The 20711-nt window shown below is 39.4% G+C and overlaps 1 protein-coding gene and 2 non-coding genes across 4 annotated transcripts in view; 1 reads left to right on the plus strand and 2 right to left on the minus strand.

The window, feature by feature from the left end:
• The window catches only part of LOC135499866 (transcription factor Sp9-like), a 34121-nt gene that overhangs the window by 1258 nt on the left and 12152 nt on the right, over positions 1-20711 (plus strand). The window contains exon 2 of one of the 2 annotated variants that reach the window (XM_064790862.1): positions 17009-17089. In XM_064790862.1, the coding sequence (XP_064646932.1) occupies positions 17030-17089 (60 nt within the window). In that variant the 5' untranslated portion in view covers positions 17009-17029. Of the gene's footprint in view, positions 1-17008; positions 17090-20354; positions 20408-20711 lie in introns of those variants that run through there. The other variant, XM_064790863.1, reaches the window with a different exon arrangement.
• Positions 5976-6049, minus strand: Trnai-aau (transfer RNA isoleucine (anticodon AAU)). Its single transcript has one exon. It is a non-coding gene; the product is annotated as a tRNA-Ile (tRNA).
• On the minus strand, positions 6254-6327 carry Trnai-aau (transfer RNA isoleucine (anticodon AAU)). The gene has a single exon. It is a non-coding gene; the product is annotated as a tRNA-Ile (tRNA).

The raw sequence follows: 20711 nt of genomic DNA on the forward strand, positions 1-20711 counted from the left end.
CTTCAAGGTGCCAGTAAAAATTAAAGAGTGGTTTATTGTAAAACTCACTGAATGCTTCAACAGAGATGAATCTACATGTATCTGTTTAAATATTAGGCTGCCTTAAGAACTAGATTATGATTATCATGATATTACTTTTTTCAATTTGTGTTTTGTGCTTACCATTTGAGAAATACTGGTGAGTAACACTCATATCGAACATCCTTAAATTTCAAACCCAATGTGATCATTAATGAACATGTACATAATGATGATGTTATTTTATCATTATACTATTTTGAAAACTTGGTACGCCATTACTTGCATATACATGTGCTTTCGGGAGTTCTCACTGACCCAGTTTCAAAATGGTGGAACCAGAAGGATTCCACATTGTACACAATCTTGGGAGACCTTCCTGGCCATCTAGTTTGCTAAAGCTTTTATCAAATCCATTGCCATTTCAGCCTTAAATCACTGGGCAATACTTATTTAAATCTCATTCCATGGGAATTTGGTATCATCAGACGATGCCCTGGTTAATCTCCCCTCCGCCGAATGTCATGTTATATACATGAATTATATTCAATAGCTGTATCTGGTTAACTTTTTAATACCGAATGCAAATTATGACCCCCAACATGGTCGAAAAAAGCCGGGATTTATCAATGCTAACCTTGTATGTCTGCCGAGAGAATATTCAACGTTGGTATTCATTATCTACATTGATATTATTAATATACTATTTTCAAAATTTGAATGAGTCTCTATGATTATGAATAAAATTCTAATATCAATGGCCCACTCTGCATTTCAGAATAGCAGATTCTAGACGGATTGCTTAATCATGGAATAATTTGGACCTAGTCAAATCAATGATGTCCCCATGTGAGATCATTTAGAAATGTAATCCTTCCCTATATCAGACAAATGTTTTCCAAAATAAAAACTTATATCAAGGGTATAATGATTTTGTTGTACATCTAGCAGTGTCATTTTGTACAAACATTTGCCCGACAAACAAACATTGGCGAAACAAAAAGAAAACGTATCAAGGATATGATAATTTTGGTGTAACAGTCCCAATGTAATGCATGTAGCAGTGTATGAATTATTTCAAACATTGTCAAAAGCTTAATGAAAATAATGTCTCCAAAAACACGATATTTTGCTCGTAAATCTCGAGGACCTATCAAAACACTTATGAATCATACACGAACACTCATCGTGCCTTATGAAATTGATTATCTCAATGCGTTTATTGTGATTAACCGGATTAACCGCACACTGGTGGACGTATGAATCAACACATATCTTATTCATTTCCTTTGATTTTTACCACTCTTGGCAATTACCGCTAAACTCCTATGTATAGTGGTCAGTGCAAACATCAATTCGACGTTGATGTGGTGTCTATCTTTGGACGGAGCTGGGGGGGGGGGATGGGGATACAGAGTTGGCACTGACGGCTGCACATATACCTACATGTACGTGTATGTCGCTACATCAAATAGATTCAGTTAATTGTCTTATAAGATATCTGTTTAGCTGTTTACATGAAGCTATTGTTCAATGGTTCTTCTCTACTTTCGGTAGTCAGTGACTGTTTTCACCCTCGTGCCTATTTATTTTGGAGATCTGCACCATTTCTGAAAAAAACTTTCAAAAAACTTTCCAGTTTTTCCAGTAAGAAAAAAATATTATCTCGATATTTATTTTCATGATTGTCGATTACGTCTTCCAACAGTAAAATTTACCGTTGGGCTCTGCCAAAACACCACTAGAACTCAGTACGAAAGCTACCCCAGTGTCGAAAGTGCGTTATAACAACATGTTGTTGAGATTGCATTTCGAAGCCTGGTCTCTCAGCAGCGGGTAAAACCAACAAAACTCGACAAGTTATAAAAATCCTGCAAGACCACGGAAGTAGCATTGTGATTATGGATGGGTTTATGGCTCTCCTGCGACAAGGAGACTGTAACCCTTTCATTGGAACACTTCAAACAATTCTCATGCATAATTCACGAGATTATATCCCTCTGATTCATTGAGCGGAGCGACTACGACAGTTGTCTAGAAATTCCAAAGGATTGTCTACAAGATTTTTGTGACTTTTCGCGATTGTCTTCGTGTCTTTTGGGAGATTAAAACCTCAACTACACAAGTGTGAGAAATTAAAATTTCATGTTAATGTTGTGAGAACTTTGTGCCCTTGACCGTCATGTTGAGACGTGTCCTTCGAAATGGCAGTCATCGCCGGGAAGGACTCGGTGTATGAAAGATAAGGGTCGTCACTGCGGCCCTTGAAGCCCCTAGTCGACTTTGTCAGTGTTTAGTGCCATTCATTCACAAACTGGAGGCCAATTTACCTTGTGTATGACTTTGTGCGAAGGTTTTACTATGAATGGCCCTGGCACCTTGACTGTGTACCGACCTGTATGGCATACACAGTGTAGCGAGGGCCAGTACAAGCTCCACGACCTTCAAAAGGAACCACTACCTTGAAAAGGTCGTTCTAGAAGTGATAAGGTTCCCACGAAAGCATCGTCAAGGAACAATGGCTTTGCCCCTTTGTATATCCTCTGAAGGCAGGAGAGAATGCGTTACTGCGGTTCGCAGGATGCGTTTGAAAGGATAGGATATTTGGGAAATATTCTCACAACTTTGTAATATCTTATCTGTTGATTTCTTCCAATTGCTTTTGGCTGGGTTGACAAAAGTCAAAAGATTCAAGTTGATCACTTGACATCTTCATGCCATGTCCGGGATGGAAATTTATGTTACTAGTGGCGTGGAAAAATGGTTTTCCTTGTATGCATTTAGTTGCCACTTGTGCATTCAGTTTACTGAGATCATCAAATGTTATTTCGTACAGCATAAAGACGCGGTACATCGTTGCATGCATTTGAAAAGTAACATAGACTGGGACAATACGCTTGGAGAGAAAAAAGATATCTGTGATATAAATACATAGATAAATATATAGACCCGGAAACGATTTGACATCATCAATTGTTCATGATTTGTAATGTATCATTGCCTGTTTGAAATCTGCCTTTGTCAGCAATATATTTCTGGTGGCACTGATCAAGTTTTGAAGCATCAACTTGCTTGTGATTCAAGAATGGTACACAATCCGTATTTACTCAGTGGTGATGGAAAATGTATGGCTTGAAAAACATTGGAAGTACTATTGTGCTGATATATTTAGATTTTATCTATCGAGTTTCGGTGCAACAAAATCCTTCCTTTTAATCATACCAAATCAAAACAAACACTGACGCGATGCCATCGATTGAATTCACGTGTATTATAGTAATTTAACGTACATTTAATAAGTGAGTTAGAGCATGATGCAATTTCTTTCCACTTAACAACAATATAATTTATCAGAAGCATCATAAAACAACCGATGCGACCATTATTGATAGACATAAAAAAAGTTTAATCCCGACACAAAACTACCGGGGCTAATGAATTTGCAATTCGAACCCGCGCGCAGTTTGACCGCCGCCGGGTATTTGGCCACACCTCCACAACGCTCCGAGGCTAAAAATAGCACTCATATATAGAGCCTGAACGTTGGCGTAACGTCAGTTGGATAGATGCTGTGATGGAATGCGCTGCAGCGCTAACTTTACCGGTCTTAACACCTTGATGGTAACAGTGATGTTGATGCTGTAGTTTTACAGCTCTAGTTGCTGATGATATCAGCGGCATGTCTAATTTATATTTGAAGGCACGTAACATGTTTAATATCAAATAAATCACTTACAAACAACCTGTTTTGTTGCCATGCAGCTATCATTATTTGAGGGCCCTAATTTAATTGTTTAGACATAGTTCAGTTACTTATTCTATTTAGATTGAGGGTTGATTAGCTAACCTTGCTGTTAACCGCGGTGTAACGTTTTTGAGTGTTTCTCAACCAAATATTATGATGTTGTAAAAAAAAAAAAATTTTTATAGAAAAGGAAATGTGTCTGATTGTGTCGACTGCTTGCGAATAACATTGATAGGAATGGCGACTACTTCCCCAAAGTATTTGTTATCAGGACGTAGGTTTTAATCAAGAGCTAAAATATTCGACAATTACAGCTAGCTTTTTTCATTTTCAAAAACTGTCATTTCGAACATGAGACTTTGATCGTTTGCTATTGTCCCAAACGCCCCAGGGCGAGTACTCTGTACGCACTACCCGTGTCGGTGATGCCAAGCGCCATTTCCCCGAAGCTACACTGCCCCAAAAACTTCACCGATCTTTTAATATCCTCGGCCATCCGTCATCAATGTAGGTCGCGGTTTTATGGCTGATTCCCCAAATTAAAACACTTTATGCCATTTTGTGAATCTGTGCAGAAATAATATTGAAGGAACATCATTTCTGAATACCTGGTTTGATGGCTGACATTGCGGATCAAAATGTATGTTGACATTTCAATACTGAGGAGTAAAAAGTTTGTTTTTGCGACATGTTCGGATGCTTTATGTCGTAAGCTTTTGCGCTGGTCTGGGCGGAAACGATATATTAACATTTTATAATAGAAAAGTGCAGTTTTAAAACCATAAAGGATAGTTCTATTGATTTACAGGAATGTACCGAGTACACTATTTTTGGCGGATTGAAATTCCTCCGCCTGAAGTCATTTCAACAACAAGTGACTGTCTACGCTTGTCTCTATATTGTTGTTTAACAGTAACTCACGTTCCACCTTACAAACAGCAGTATCCAGTGTTCTATGTCTATAATGAGTGTAATGATGGACATTGCTTACTTGCAGTTCTGCGCGGCTTGCTGACATGGACGCTGATGCGACAATTATGTACAATATTTCGGAACTGCAACTCGTCGCCACAAATTCAAAATTCGCTGTATCGAAGACAGTCCCAATGTGTGGCAAAATCATCTTCGCTTTTTGGGTGACCCTTCTTAGAGTATCAGGCGTTCATCAACTAAAAAAACCATAATCATGTCGTTGCTTTCTAGGATAAAGATCATTTTGCAATACGCAATTTGTATTTCGTGAAATTTCAGTGCGAACGTTATCGTTGTACTGATTTCAGTGAGTGTAGATTGCGTTTAGACCTTGTGGAACAAGATTGACAGCAATGCACGAAATGTCGCCCGTAGCGAGATTTCACGAGATACGAGCTTGCCTAAAGCAATATGAGCGATCATTTGAGTTTCGATGGTTTAGAATTTCTGAAGGACATCATATTGCGCAATTAAGTGACAGAGAAAATTGTCCTCAATTTGACTTGGAAGGTTCGAGATCGTGCAGTCACACAAAGAAAGTCGATTGACGAGAATTATATTTTTATGTGACTGGTATTTAGTATCGATTATATCACTTTTTGAAATGAGATACACACGTCATTCACACCACAACATCAAACACTTTCAATATATAAGGAATTTACTTGCTATATCTTTATCAGGCTGCAGCATCATATATTAAACAGACTTTGGGTATGGCCGTTTGAGAAGACAAGAGCTCCATCATGGAAATACGAGTGAGTTTAATGCAACAACTGGCTAATTTAGACTTACTGCCATCAGTGCGGAGCAACCATGATATAGGCTATAGACTCTTCAAGGGCAAAGTCGATTACACAATCAATGAACTGTGTATATTGAACAAGATATCATGAATCTTCCCATCGATTAGCGAGTATATTACCCGTATCGGAGTGTTGGGTGACACTGAGTTCATTATGATATCGCTCAGGGGTACACCACGCCCCAGATTAACTGATGATCAGACCGGTTACGAGAGAAGGGTATTGCTCTGGGAAAATGGCGGCGGGGGTTTCAATTCGTTTGGTCAACAGTGCTGACGCCTACTAAATAACACATTAAACAGCTTCCTAAGTGTGATTGTTTAATTGTGCAGCATCTGAAAAGTTACCGTTTTCCTTTAAACGTTATCGGATGCAAAAGTACGATAATTGTCACTCGAGCGAAATCGAAAAAAGCGTGAGAGTGACAAAACAGATGGCCAGTACGGGGATCGAACCCGCGACATTCGCGTTATTAGCACGACGCTCTAACCAACTGAGCTAACCGGCCAGTTGTATCTAAGTTGAAGCAAATAGCCGTTTCTTGTTTACAACCAATGATTAAGACCTACATGGACTGTACTGTTGCAGCTGTAACTATAAAGCATGGATAGCGGTGACAGCCGCTGTTGTCCATTTTTCGGACATCAGACCGGAAAGTGTCTGACCACGTCGTCCCATTCATAACTTCTAAAAGTAAAACTAGCAAAATAGATGGCCAGTACGGGGATCGAACCCGCGACATTCGCGTTATTAGCACGACGCTCTAACCAACTGAGCTAACCGGCCAGTTATGTCTGGGTTAAAGCAAATAGCCGTTTCGTGTTTACAACAAGTGATTCAGACCGACATGGACTGTACTGTTGCAGCTGTAACTATAAAGCATGGGAAGTGGTGACAGCCGCTGTTGTCCAATTTTCGTACATCAGACCGGAACGCGTCTGACCACGTCCTCCTCTTCATAACTTCTAAAGGTAAAACTGAGATATGGTCAACCGAAGCTTCTCAGCATGGCTTTTACTAACCTTTGGAATGGACTTTTACAGAATTTACATCAGAACAACTATCGTGCATTTTGAGCAGAACGACCTTGGCAGGCGCATAATGATGAATGCATACTCCTTCGCAAGATCATCAACGTGAGATGACTGATCAAATTAAAGAACTAGACTTGTGTAGGCGATCGACGCGCGATTTAAATCGGGACGCCGTCATGCCTTCCGTCGGAGAAGGAATACGCCCTTAAAATTATCAAATTGCATTTACCAATTTGATAGTATCCCTCATTGCTCCCGCTTGTTCCGAAGTCTAGGAAATATTGAGCACATGAAAGACTGCAATTATTCGATGACGAACCGCTGAGTATTCCGATGCTGATGCATACACTATCAATAAAATAAAGAAACGAGGGCATCAAGGATGATTATTCCCTCAGGGCTCATAAAGGGATACATGCAGATGCAGACTTGTATTGAACAATAGAATTGCGCGATTGCAGTCACTGCAGAACGAGTAAAACTATTTCCATTCCCCTATACCTTAATGTTATGCGCTTTTTCTCAACATGAAGTGTTGTTTTCTTTGTCATTTTCGATCAGAGATGGATTTCTCCGATCGTCGTTTTAATCATCTGTAGATGCTCCCGACTGACGTAATTCATTTGCTGAACCAATGAAATGAAATCACTGGATTACATCTAATGGAGTAGGGCAATCCGATAATGGCCTCGTTTTGTACACAATATGCTGCATCCTGATTTATTTCCAAAGCATCTCAGAAAAGTAGCGAAAAACTGCTTTTAAGAATGAGAAAATCGGATTGTGGATTCCATGTGCTTTGCGCAATTGCTCATTATGTCATTTTCATGCCGCGAGTGTTTGCCTCGTTACTTCACATTAATTGTTGTGCATTTTTTTGCGGATGGTTATTTTCGCATTACGGTTAAACGCTGGTTCAATTAGGGTCCATTTGCAAAATGAGCGACACACTATTTACGGGATGTTGCAGAAAATATGCGTTTAGCTTTACGCTGGGTAAAATCAATCATTTTAACGTTAGAATGATTGCTGCTCTGTTAAAAACAGTTCAGTCATGTTAGTTTTCAACACCAATAAATGACATTTTTGAATAAAAAAATATGAACTCATTACATACCTCATGGCCATACACTAGTCGTCAGAACCAAGTGCAAATTCGCTTTGATAGAGATTAGTTACACAACACTAAATACAAGCATTCGCTCAAAAAGAACCTGAACCCGCTATCAATCTGGGTCATTTTGTAAGAAACATACATTATTGCGAGGATTCTACAAGTTTTTACTGAAACCAGCTATTTACCAATTGCGGATGAATTAGTTTGAAATTTATTCAATTAAACATTCAGTTTGCATCATGTCAACAGAATTCGGCTATTCAGTAAAGTACCCTCTTCTGATTAACCCAAGTTTGAACCGTGCCGTCTCTTTTACCGCCATTTCTGAATACCTACATTTAAAGTAATTGTCACCCATTTACTAAAGTAGTTGTCCCACAGCGCAATCACCAGAATTTGCTTCTGGCCAAGTAAAACACAGTTGTGACGTCATCTTACACGAGTAAGATCTCGAACGACTTATCAACAATCTATCCGTATTTACATAAGACAGTGTCGTCTTTTAGAGAGACACAAAGAAGACCCAATTTGTCAGACCCCGCAGTTATCCAGCGCGAGGCTTTAAAACGTCACGTGCTCAAGGAACCGGAAATGGAACATCTAAATCCGCAGTGACATTCTCTTTGTTTTTGATTGGATGAAATTCACACTTAATTTAACAAAACGAATAGACCTGCGTTCATAGATTTTTACGCCGTCTTCACATAACTTTGCATTGTCTTGCCATTCTTTTTGACAACTTAAAAGCGGGACAAAAATAAACTTTCTGGGTAATCTTTAAACGAAGCCGACATGCAAATTACACCATTATCGAGAAATCGTATTACCATTTAAACTCAACAGATCCCACAGATAGAAAACGACCGACACGGAACTATTTTCTGTTTCTCCGCCCCTAAAAAAGCGTGGCGAAGTCGACCAGACTGTAATGTCATGATTTCTAAACTTGACTCTAATAACCATAATGGCCAAGTTAAGTAGATGTTCCCTTTGTTGGGCCAAAAATTCACTGCCATTACCCCGTGCTGATGACAGAGATAAAACGATGCGTGCTTTGGGTTTTTCTACTTCTCAGTTATTAGGGGTTCGGATGAATGGTTTGGATGCTTTCTTGAAAAGGTCGTCAGGTTTCACGGATATTTGCTGTTAACCACACCACAGTTATTGACTCTAATGATGTTTTACCACGTTAGTGAGACTTGCTGAGCAACAACAATGTAGAAAATGCAGTAAAGTATTTAGTCAGAGTACTATTTAACTGGCCCAACGTAAGGATACTGCAAAGTAGGCCAGGGGTCGTCGTGAATTTTCAGGTACCTTTATCATCGAACTTAGCACACCAAGCATTCACGGACTTGTCTCATGCAGCAAAGCAAATGATCACCTATAACTGTATATTGAAGTCGGTACGTAGCAGATGACACTGCACACTGGCGGCATACACCTACCATTATGGCTTTTACTTCTCTGTAAATGGGTTCAAATAATCTCACAATGCTGTCATTATCGAGATAAATACCAAAATTGCTTTAGATGGGATCTTTCTGGATTGTTTGACCCTCACCTGCCGGTCCTGTGCCCTACGAAGACCGTTACCAGCGCCCTAATTAACCTGCTAAATATACTCCTACAATCGGTAGAAATTCCCGATCTGAACCTCGACCACGCCTACATAGTTCACGCTCAGTGAGTTGCGATCGACAACCATTAACTCCAATATCTTTTCTGAAATATCACCAAAATAGACCAACAGCTCTTGTCATTATCAAAGAGGAGACACGGTAGAAGATGAATGCGCCGCCGGTGTGGAAGTAGAAAATGTACCCCTGGAAAGAGTCCGCGGTTGGAACGCTTTCGTGCTAAAGGCCGAGAGATCACCTTCCATGAAGAAACTCCCTTTTTTAATCTAAAAACTTTGAAAAAAAACCACTATGGTATTTCTATTCTTTTTAGTTATCGCTGTTGACTTCTTATTGAACTGCTACATGTAAGCTGACATTTACTGATTCTTCACAAACCAACTGCACCACCCACTGCCTTTCATTCAACCAAGGTACCCGATTTACACATCACTAGCCTCAGAGAGCTGGCACCCGGTCCTGCATCACCCACGCCCTTAAGTCGCCCTCTTCTCTTGCTTGATTACGCAATTCCTCTTGATTTTCAAGTCACAATGTCCCCATTCACCATGTTCACCGCTTATTATTCCAAGTCCCCTAGGTTTTCCGCCAAGGAGGCCCCATAATCCAAGCGAACTGGCCTACCATGTGCCTAATAGATTGACGTTCGGGTACCATCAAACAGTATTGTGACAATCCAATGTTTCGCCTGAGCACTAAGTTTAATAAGTGAATTTGAAATACTAACTCAGTTTCTTCATTGGCCTTTCTAAGAGCAAAATAATGTCACGGTCCACCTCTTCATCGCTCCAATGTCGAGGCAACGAAGCATTGAATGCTGTTGCGAGCGTTGCTCAGAGTAATTTCGCTATATCGGCGTCAATTTCCTTTATCAGACTTCTGCTGACTGTCCCATGCCAAGCAAAGAGCCATGTAACATTCTCGTCTACCATTCAAATGGCACGTTCCCCGACCTATAGAACCCCCACCTCCACGCATCACCGCCAGCATTTTTAAGCCAGTCTCTCACCACCACACTCCATTTACCGATTCCACTACGTCTCCAGTGACGCGGATTCGCCCATTCTATTCCTTCATTCCTTGCTGAACCAGGAAATCGAATGAGATATTTATGGGTTGAGAAAGGTGACAGAAGTCTTTCTCATGCGAAATCCCCAATTGCCGGAATCACTCATTGATATCATGTTCCCCGGCCAAAACTGTTGCACTGGAAATATCTACTTTGCAACAGGCAGTAGGTTGGTTTTGCAAGCCTTACGAAGAGCACAACGACGAAATAACAAAGCATGTAAATGCATTTTATCAACGGTTTTTTAACAAAAAGTACCATATTCAACCTGCAAATCACTATGAAAGATAATTTACGAGTGTCCGGTAAAGGAATTGCACAAGACTTGACAGCACACACCTATTCCATCTTCATCAATTTTATTTAGGTAATGGCTATGCTTTTAGTGCATACCTCATATTACAAAATTTCCAAATACCTAATAGCCAAACTTATCCTAATCAATGGTTGTGTTCCCGCGTCTTGTTATGCAGAAAATGTACACGCTGATGTCTGTTTATACGTAATTTTCAATCAGACTGTTTCGTAATCATTTCTCAATACACTTTTATGTAAATTGATAGCAATTTTGCAAATTATTGCAAACAAGCTAAAACTTAACAGCAACATTGATTCATAAATATCTCCTGTCTAAACATATTATACCCCAAAATCAATGAAATGCCTGCAACATGTTCACATAGTCCAATTATATAATCTTACTTCCTTGTAATTTTCTCTCTGGCGGTTTCAATTTCCTCAAATTTAGAACAAATTCGAAATTAACGTAAACAAACTAAAAAGTGAATATCCACGGATCAAAATTACACAAAATTGTTCTGGAATGACTGCTTTGTAAGAAGGCGCATGTATGGTCACATAGTACTAGCATATTTCACAGAATTTTAAATCTTTCTTTAATGATAGAAATGGATGTGTTACAATAAACCGTAATCGAAACATTCAAATTTTCGTAACAGCATACGACCGATTCGGGGTTAGAGAGTATGCGCCGTGACGCCACAGTCACGTGCACGAATATCAACGGATGCGATCCAAAATCAGAATATTCAAAATAGTTCTGTGCCCCTTCCCCCCAAAACAGACGACTTTTAACGATCATCAAGTATATTCAAATAATTTGCAACCGCTTCCAGACGACATATCCTGGGTTACAGATTATCTGCCAACAAGACCGTACACGATGTAACAATCATATTAACGGATGTGCACTGGCTGTAACAAATCGTGACAAGTTGACAACGAGATCAATGCTATTATATCAGGTTATTGAATCAGTTAATATTCGCCGCTCCAGTCACTGGATTATGACATAAGTGGCTTGTAATTGACTGCGATGGCACTTGAGTTAGATCAGATGAGACAGCGCATCGGGGACCATCTCAGGGGTACATTTCATGAGGGAAGTTGGCATCTGATGAACTGAGATGGCAAATGCATTTTAAGAAATAAATGTTATTGAGCATTTGAAAACCTTAAAAGGGTTTTTTGGCCAACTTTCCTTATTTTCTTAGGATCGGCCGGTGTTTGCAATTTAACAGACGTTGCACTGAGACTGTGATTGGCGATCGGATGAATGTATTAATGGTATTTATGTCGATGAATTTCTGTTATGACATACATTTTTGGATGGTAGTTCTCGGTAATGATTTCTTCGTGATATATTTTCTGGATTGAAAGTCTTTATTTCATGAAACTAGTAGCAAATATTTTTTCTTGCATTTTCTTACATCCTGCCTTTTGTTTCCTATTTTTAAAATTGCATCGCCACCACCAGGCATCCTGGATTAATTAGAAAATAGTCCTAGAAAGTCTAGCTCAACACGAATCCCGGAGATTGTGTAATAAACTTTGGAAAGTATTGTCGAAATGTGTCACAACATGATTTACTGTTTGCCAAGAATGCGGGGAACCTGACAACTCAGACAGGAAATACACCATGCAAAACAATATTCCGCCTAAGGAAATAATTGCGATGTAATTTCACTCAGTATGCCGCACTTAATAAACTGCGATTGGAAACAAACTACCGCTGCGCAGACACAATTCCTAATAATTCTCTCACTTGTTGAAAAGCACGCCGGAACTTTCACACCTTTCTAATAAATATCATTACTCTGAAATTGATAAACAGTGATCTTTAATAACCCAGACCCGCAGTTTAATATCGCAGAACCGCGGTAAGTAAACATTGGTTGCCATCATGGCGGCCAATTCAAAATGGCCGAAATTACGGTTATTACTCCCAGAATACACCTCCTGCGACCAGAGGCCTATACTTCATATCCATAACGTCTAGTTTATCACATTCAGCGGGATACCAGTGCTTTGTTCGTGCTAGTTCAGGTCAGTATGCCCTGAGGTTCATTTGTGCCAGTATTCAAATCTACAGTCGCCTGTTTTGTCTGGCCCTGTGAAACCCAGCTGGATTTCTGTGAACTTTATGAAATATTGCAAGCTGTACACTGCGTTCAAAGGTCCCAGTTGTGGCTGTCTGGCGATTGTGGGGGCTTATTAAAGACCATGGACACAACCTGCGACAAGGTTTTAATCTGGTTATTTTCTCAGCTGCTCTTATCGCTTAAATCAGAGCTTTTTTAAATGGGAAATAATAGGATCAGCGGGAAGGCGATGGTGTCACAAGATACCACACACCCATATCATCCAAGCTTGGATGAGGACAGCATGGTTGAACATCATTTTAGTATGTATGATGGATTTTCGTGTTAATTTCGGAAATGTTTGATAATTGAAGCCAAATTTTATGGTGTAAGTGAGGTTTACACATTATTTGGAGAGGGTCAATTTTTCTCATCATATCCAACTTATCAAAATTATCACATAGTTTAAAATAATTCATATGCAAATCAGATATACAAATCAAATATGCCTCTCTCAATATCGTTCTCGGTATCAACAGGTGACGTAGTTGCATGATTATACAGTTATTTGTCACGGGTTCGAACCCCCGCAGTCATTTCATCGCCGCCCGCAAGGCGAGTTAAAAGGCCATTGACACCACGCAGATATCAGGACTTCAAACTTCTCCAAACCATGTGGACATAAGACCTCCAACCTAATCCTCAAAACAGACATTTCCCAAATCCTTTCAATAATAAGAATATGACGTTTCTAGACCTTTATATCCTGCCTACCCCTGCTGAGTAATTCGCCTGCGCTTTGTGTATTCCTCCGCGGAATCTCCGCCCTTCTTTTAACACCTGTGACTCCAGACTGGAGATTTTTGCATGCCTATAAATTCAATTGTTGCTCTTGCAGTTGATTGGTTGTATGAGATGAGTTTATTTTTCTAACGACAATGGTTATTTGCCGTTAGGGCATCAGGGCGGACTTCTTCCTCATTGTCTTATCATTTTCATGAGATTTTGACAAGTTTTGACATCTGTGGGCATGATCAGGCCCCACATGTCGTGAGGTGCTCAATGGTAGCACTACGCAGAGTCCTTTCCGAAGTCAGGAAGTAACCGTTTCATCGCAATCACGCTACGGTTATACCTTATTATGGAATATTTTCATTACAAGCTCGCTTATTCAACTCCTATGGTAAGTTATGATATCGATGAAGCATTCATGTCTAAAATAATAAGTTTTCACTTTAGACAAAATTAAGACTAAAAACTAATAGGCATTCAAAAAAACAAAAAAACGTATACATATATCGAAAACACTTTGTATATCACGAAAGATGTAAATGTATGTAAGTGTTGTTTTAGTATGATCGGCATTCAAGACTTTCGTTTGAAGTTAATACTGACATCTGCGTCTGGGACTAATCATTGGTGTGTTCGATTTAAAGCATTTTTCTTCTTCTTGTGATATTCATTTATCCCAAACATGTCTTGAATATTGTTATTTTCAACTTATTTTCCTATTTTAAATTAACCCACACAGACTATTTTAGATCGGCAAAATATTCTTATTTTCATTTTCTAAATCACAGAATTTTGACAAAACTCCCGTGAGAGACTAAAATAGAACAAACATGAAACCGTGGTTGACAACCGCCTTTGTTTTTTCCTCGCGCCAAGCATCATGGGACATAATCAAATGGTCCAACGAGATTAATCATCTCTGGTCTAATGTGATTAATAAAATCAACTTCGATTCAATTTACGAATTGCCAGCCGGCTGAGATTCTTCAGTTGGAAAAATGTGGCTTGGGGGTAATTAGCTCGGTGGGAAAGGATGTTCGTATTGATTGTGTGATGGCGTGACTTGGTTGTGTATATTAGCTCCGGTTAGCCTATTATCATTGATGAGATCAGCAGACGATACGACGAGTGAGATCATAACTCGCAGTTGTTGAAAAACGTGCGATTGCTACTCAAAGAAATCTCGTCGAAAAAAACAATTTTTGTGCATAATTTCAAATGCAGGAAATATCAATGATTTATTTGTGGAACCAAATTTTGCCACAAATCATGCATGTTGTGAAAAAAAATCAAATTAGGTAGAATTCCCTCTGATAACTACTCTGGTGTCAAGCTTTTCTACAAAACTTAGAAACAACTTCATGTACATGTATTGTTAGAGAGAAAATCCGCAAAGTTTATGATAACTTAACTTCTGCGGCTGAAGGCTACGTATACGTTTACATTGTAAATAGATACTTATACAAAATGATGTAATTACATTGCAATATAATGACTGAATCATAACCTGTCCAACAGATTTGTGCTACATTTGTATTTATGACAATATGCTTTGTTGTCGTTTTTTCGAGAGAGTGAAAAGGGCACTGATATATAATTTACAGTTCAAGAATTGGGAGTTCCGACATCTTTTGACTCTTTTGGAAAGAAGCTTCCTCTAAATCAGTTCGTGATAATTAACAATCAGCGAGGTCCGACAGGGAACCAGTAATTTCTGAGTAGAGAGTGTTGTGTTGCACGTGCATCAAAAAGTCAACCCGTAATATTATAACCAAGGCAAACATGACTGGTCTTATTATTGTCATTTCAGTTTCTTTGAACGGCGTTGTTGGGTTGTTTCGAACGCCCAAGATAGGTGATAAGAAACCCAAACTAGCGCTCACAAAGGTTGCAGCACGAGATTGACTGATAGTGAGACCAGTGCCTCGAAATCCAAGGACATCAAACCGCCTTATCTCGAAAATGTTATCCAACTGAACAGAAATTACCATGTTTTGGACAAGATTGATATCAAATGAACATGTTTCAATTTAATCGAAGCGATCTTGACTCTAATGACGGGGGTGCCTCGGGGGTGCTTCTGGTCATAAAATCCAACATAAACGAAATTTCTTCACCGAACTTCTACCCTTGTGAAAACTCGTAGATTAAGATGATATGCGTATCTTTGCCACATCAGACTGGCCCAGCCTCGCCTTCAGAGCAGGTGACGAGGGCCCCGCGTCAGGCCCGCAGCCGGCAATTAAAAGCTATCTAATTGGCCAGCCACGCGCGGCGGCCATATGCACTTTTGTTGGGTGAAATGAAAAGTATATTTCCGCGTTATTAATGCTCCGATGAGCATATAGAACCCTCGTCTTCAATCTCTGCCTCTTGTCTTTGTCCCGAACCTCTTCAAATCTCTTCACCAGATTTATGTTTCGTCAAAATAAATTGTGAGAGTGCGCCGATTGTTGTAAAGTGACAACAGGGCTTGTGTGCGCATTGCAACCACCACGATGTCAGATGTCGGCGCAACAGAGAACCAGCGATAGTGCCGCCTGGTTTACCCAGCCTGCATAATGAGACGGAGGTATTTAGTCGCAACACTCTTAAGATAGCTTCGAGTCAAATATATTCCGTGACTGTTTCGTAGGATACCCGTGAGAATTGTGGGCACACGCCATACTCAAAAAGGCGGACAGTCATTTAGTCGTAAAATATGCAATATACTTGGCAAAGCTTGCAACACCAAGTTCTTCAACAATACCCAGACAAATTCTGTGTGCAACGATGGACACTTCGTGTTTTTTACTAAAGGAAAAAATAAATCTTTTGCCTGGCGATCTCCGATCATCTCGGTTTGTGTAATCACGACCGTGATCATCTCAGATGAGAACAAGAGAAACATTGATTGAATGAACCAAGATTGCTAATGCGCAAGTTAAGTTAATCAAGGCGATGGTTTGTGACCGGAGTGGCTTACACCAATTCCGGAATTGTTCGGGGAGAAACAATGCTGCACTTTGGCTGGGGTGGTTATTTCTTCGTGTAGAGTGATTAAATTGACACGCGAGTAGCGATGAGGAGAGCAGCAAATCTTTTACTGGAAAAGCATTTTTTTGTGAAAAGGATGTTCAGTCCTTTTCGCTGTGGACGTTGTAGATATTCTTGTACTCGCGGTTTTATATATTTTGAGAATATATCTTGGCCTTACCTAATGTACACTTTGACTCCATTCAATAACTGGTGAGGCATTCGTGGGCGAAACACAATCACTGTCGGTTCAGATTCGCCGAATTTTAGTAGCTTTTTGGAATAATGATAGAAACATTATCCTTTTTCGATTTCTAGATTATCAAGTGCAAAAAGGACAAAAGATTATGATGTCGATATTCAACACCAAACAGCAAAATGCCGATCCTAAAACTTATTCTTCCAATGTTCATTTTCAGCTCGAAAAATAGATTATTGCAATGAATTTTGCATGCGCCCTCCAGTCTGGGTTTTACCAGTACCCGGGTATCACAAACAATGTACGTATCTAAGACTATCGTCTGCTTATAGCCGCCATCTTGATTATAATGCGTCACGCCCGCCATTGCTGACATCCTCAAATTCTATTAAAGATCATTAGAAATTCCATCAAGCACGCTTCTTCGTAGAATTAACCGTTTCAGCCCTGTAGTTTTGGTGGGAATTCCAGCAGCTCAAGTCCTTTTTTTAATCAGTATGCTGTTAGCTTCTAGTTTTTTTTCTGCTATGTACATTTAGCTCCGGTGGTGGTGTTTGTCAATGATTTGCCATCGCGGAATGAACTAACCAAAGAGAACTCATTCGGAAATCGAAATCATGGTGTCTTATATATCATGCTTATTGAGCGTCCTACCGAAGTCAGATTTGAACTCTTTTTGTTCCAATATGGTACACCAGTCATGCCAGTCCAGAAGAAAGGACTTGTTTGACGTCAGTTACTCCGATCGTCACCATAACTATACTACAGAATTGCGTATAACTGTGCATTTTTTCCCTGAGCCATCAGTAAATACGAACGGCGTACCGCTTTAAAGATCTAAAGAATGTCTCCATATCGTCCCCTCAGTGTAGGAAAAACAACATAAATCTCTCTTGTTGATAATTAATGCCACCCCGAAAGTGTTAATCACAGCGAAGATCCCAGAACATTTTAATTCGAGCAATTATGTAAAATTATCACTTGAGTTAGCTTCCGAATCAAAATGCTTGTTCTTCGTCAATGGGAAGCGGAAGCAGGATGAAGCATTATCGTCCGCAATTTACCAAAATGGTCGAATCTCGTGTGCACGAGAATTGGCGATTTTTCCGCAAAATCGCTCGTCATTGCTAATTGGCTAATTATTGCGCTTATGAGATAGAGTCAAAAGTTTAACAGCTCCGGTTATTCTGGCTGACAAAACTTTGTCACTCGTTATGAGGAAAAGCGGAGATAATTCTCCCAATATTGTTCCCTACGGACGCAATTGCCATGATCGCGACTCGAGTGCCATTGATTATTGTCATTGTCATCTTCGTGCCGGGCGATTGTCAGCGCCGAGCTGGATTTTAGTATCACCCGCGCTGCTTTTGTCTGTTGAGTTTACTGGGCATGCGTCGGTTTTATATTCTGATTCATTTCTCGTTGTTATCCATTTATGGCAATTTGGTATATGTTCAAATGATGAAAATGTGTCACGCTTTGTTTTCGTCGTTCTTCTTGCGAGTCACGCCGTGGGAATATAAATCTTGGCACAGAAAGGTTGAAACATCACAATAAATTGTGCGATAATCGACATAAATGTGGTCATATTAAGACAAGTTTCGTCCTCTAAATTGTTGGTGGCTCAGGAAAATAGAAATGCAGTTATACAAAATGCCGTTGTGATGTTACTTTGCAGACAAATTTACTGATATCTGGGATTTGTGAATGGCCTATTCGTGTATCTGTCTACACAAAGACATTATTAAAATTCATATTCAGTACGTATTAAACAATTTTTCGCTAACGACGCTAAGGCCTTTAAAACGAAGGTTCTCTAGACAGAAATTAACGCCGAATCATGCGAAGAAAAAGATCCCGAGCAGTCACACATTTTAAGCAATGTGTATAAAGTGCACCTCTATTTTCCTGGCCCACGATTGAACACGATCGGCGTACCCCTTCAAATGCACGTTGTGCAGTGTATCTGTGCATTTGAAAATGTGCAATGATAATAAAGCAATGCTGCGGGCATTTTACTATGAATATGTAACATTTGATATATTACAGGTTGTACTTAGCGTACAACACATACAGAGAAAATTGATGAATTAGCACATTTGCTAAGAGACATACCAGTGATCATGAACGTATGTCATGCTCCCTGATGAAACCCACCCCAGGCGATGGAAATAGCTCCAATTACGCACCTAGTCAAGGCATTTGATGTCAGAAAATTGTCATATGTCTCACTGCCCACGCCCAGTAGCGATAACGTTCAATGATAGTATCTCACATAGCTTACGTAGTCAGTGCATGAAATGTACTACCAGATGCATTCAAACTTCAAACATATCGACATTTTTATCTCAGTTTACCATAGACTTCTAAGATTTCCTTTTTTACTGCCCAAACCAAAACCATCAGCCCAGCTTCTGCGAGGAATGACTGGTTGCACTTGTGTACTTTGTGATTCGCAAAAGTTTCTAAAACCGAATTTCACGGTTTTTATTTTGGCGCGATAACGAAATTTCTTTCGGCTTGAGAACATATTTTCACAATTTTCTTTTTGCGAATCGAGGTTGTTCGTGAATGCGCAAAAATAATGCCATACAATACTTAGACAAATAGAGATTTCGTAATAATTTCTCTGTCGCAATTACTTTGAGGACGAGGTGGGGTGTATTCAAAAGTAGAATGCAAACGATTGTCTGACACTTCGAAGAAGTTTAACAGTTTCACTTTGGCACTGAAAGGGTTAACGTACCGATTGACTTTTTCTCACCTGATTTCGTCATCTAACGCATCACAACAACAGTACATAAAACACCCGAACACAAAATGGGTGTGGAGCATATCTCCAGTTACTAAATACTCCAGTTAAAAACGGCAGTATCTCCTTTGATCCAGCTTAAATACAGAACGTAGGAATGATCTCTCTTTCTGTGTCTTTTGTGCATAAATACTGAAATTCTATCTCATAATAAATCTTACAGTTTTAGTTTTAGAGGCACGCCCATTGAGATTGTGATTAGGCCAGGTAAAAATAAAAAAGTTGTTTCTCTTTCCCAACCTCGCCCGATTTAGGCCGCTTACATGGCCCGAAAAAGCTTTTTTCAGCTTGCCTTTTTTTCTCAAATGGTTTCCGTCCGCAAGGTGAGAAAAAAAGCTTTTCTGATGTCTCCAATTAAAGTTCAGACCCATAGACTGATAATTTGAAGAAAATTGCTTTGCATTGGATGTGCTTTAAAAGTAGAGTTCAACAGATAGTATACGGGCACATTAATTTTTGCTGACCGTTTAGGGTGATACTGATAGCCTTCTAAATTAGTATAAACAATAAAATTCCCCCACCGCTTTTTGTGAAAAGGTTCGGGCGAGAAAAAAAAATTGATATCTTCCTGGCCTTTTTGGGGAAGAATTGCTTTTTTGCAACACGCGTTGCAGATTAATGCATTTAAATCTACAGTTACAATAGCTGGTTACTATTAATAAATACGCATCTCTTCATCGAGATTGATTTATTTATCGATCTATTTATCTAGTTTTGTAAGCAGCAAGTCAGCAGTTATTTATTAGCCGCATATGCGAGTAGGTGGAAGGATCACATTTTAAGTTTTTCTTCGAATTTTCTGAAAAAGTGAGGAAATTGTGCATTTTTCTTCCTTTCGGATTTTGTTGAGAAGTGGCAATGCTATACTTGATACCTGATCTTGATATCGTGAATGAAAATCATAAAACTGAAACTAACATGGATTAGCCGATGTTCTAATTTTTACACTACAGATCCAATCCCGATAACGCCAACGCACATTCAACACTATTGCCGAGATTTTGTAATGTGCGCCTGATAAAGTGACTTCATTTGGATGTATTATTCACAGGCTCTATTTGGCGTTAACACGTTTCTTCCTGAGAAAAAATATTAGTCATACGTGAACTCG

This window comes from Lineus longissimus, chromosome 15, assembly GCF_910592395.1.
Source record: "Lineus longissimus chromosome 15, tnLinLong1.2, whole genome shotgun sequence".
In the NCBI taxonomy this organism is placed as follows: domain Eukaryota; kingdom Metazoa; phylum Nemertea; class Pilidiophora; order Heteronemertea; family Lineidae; genus Lineus; species Lineus longissimus.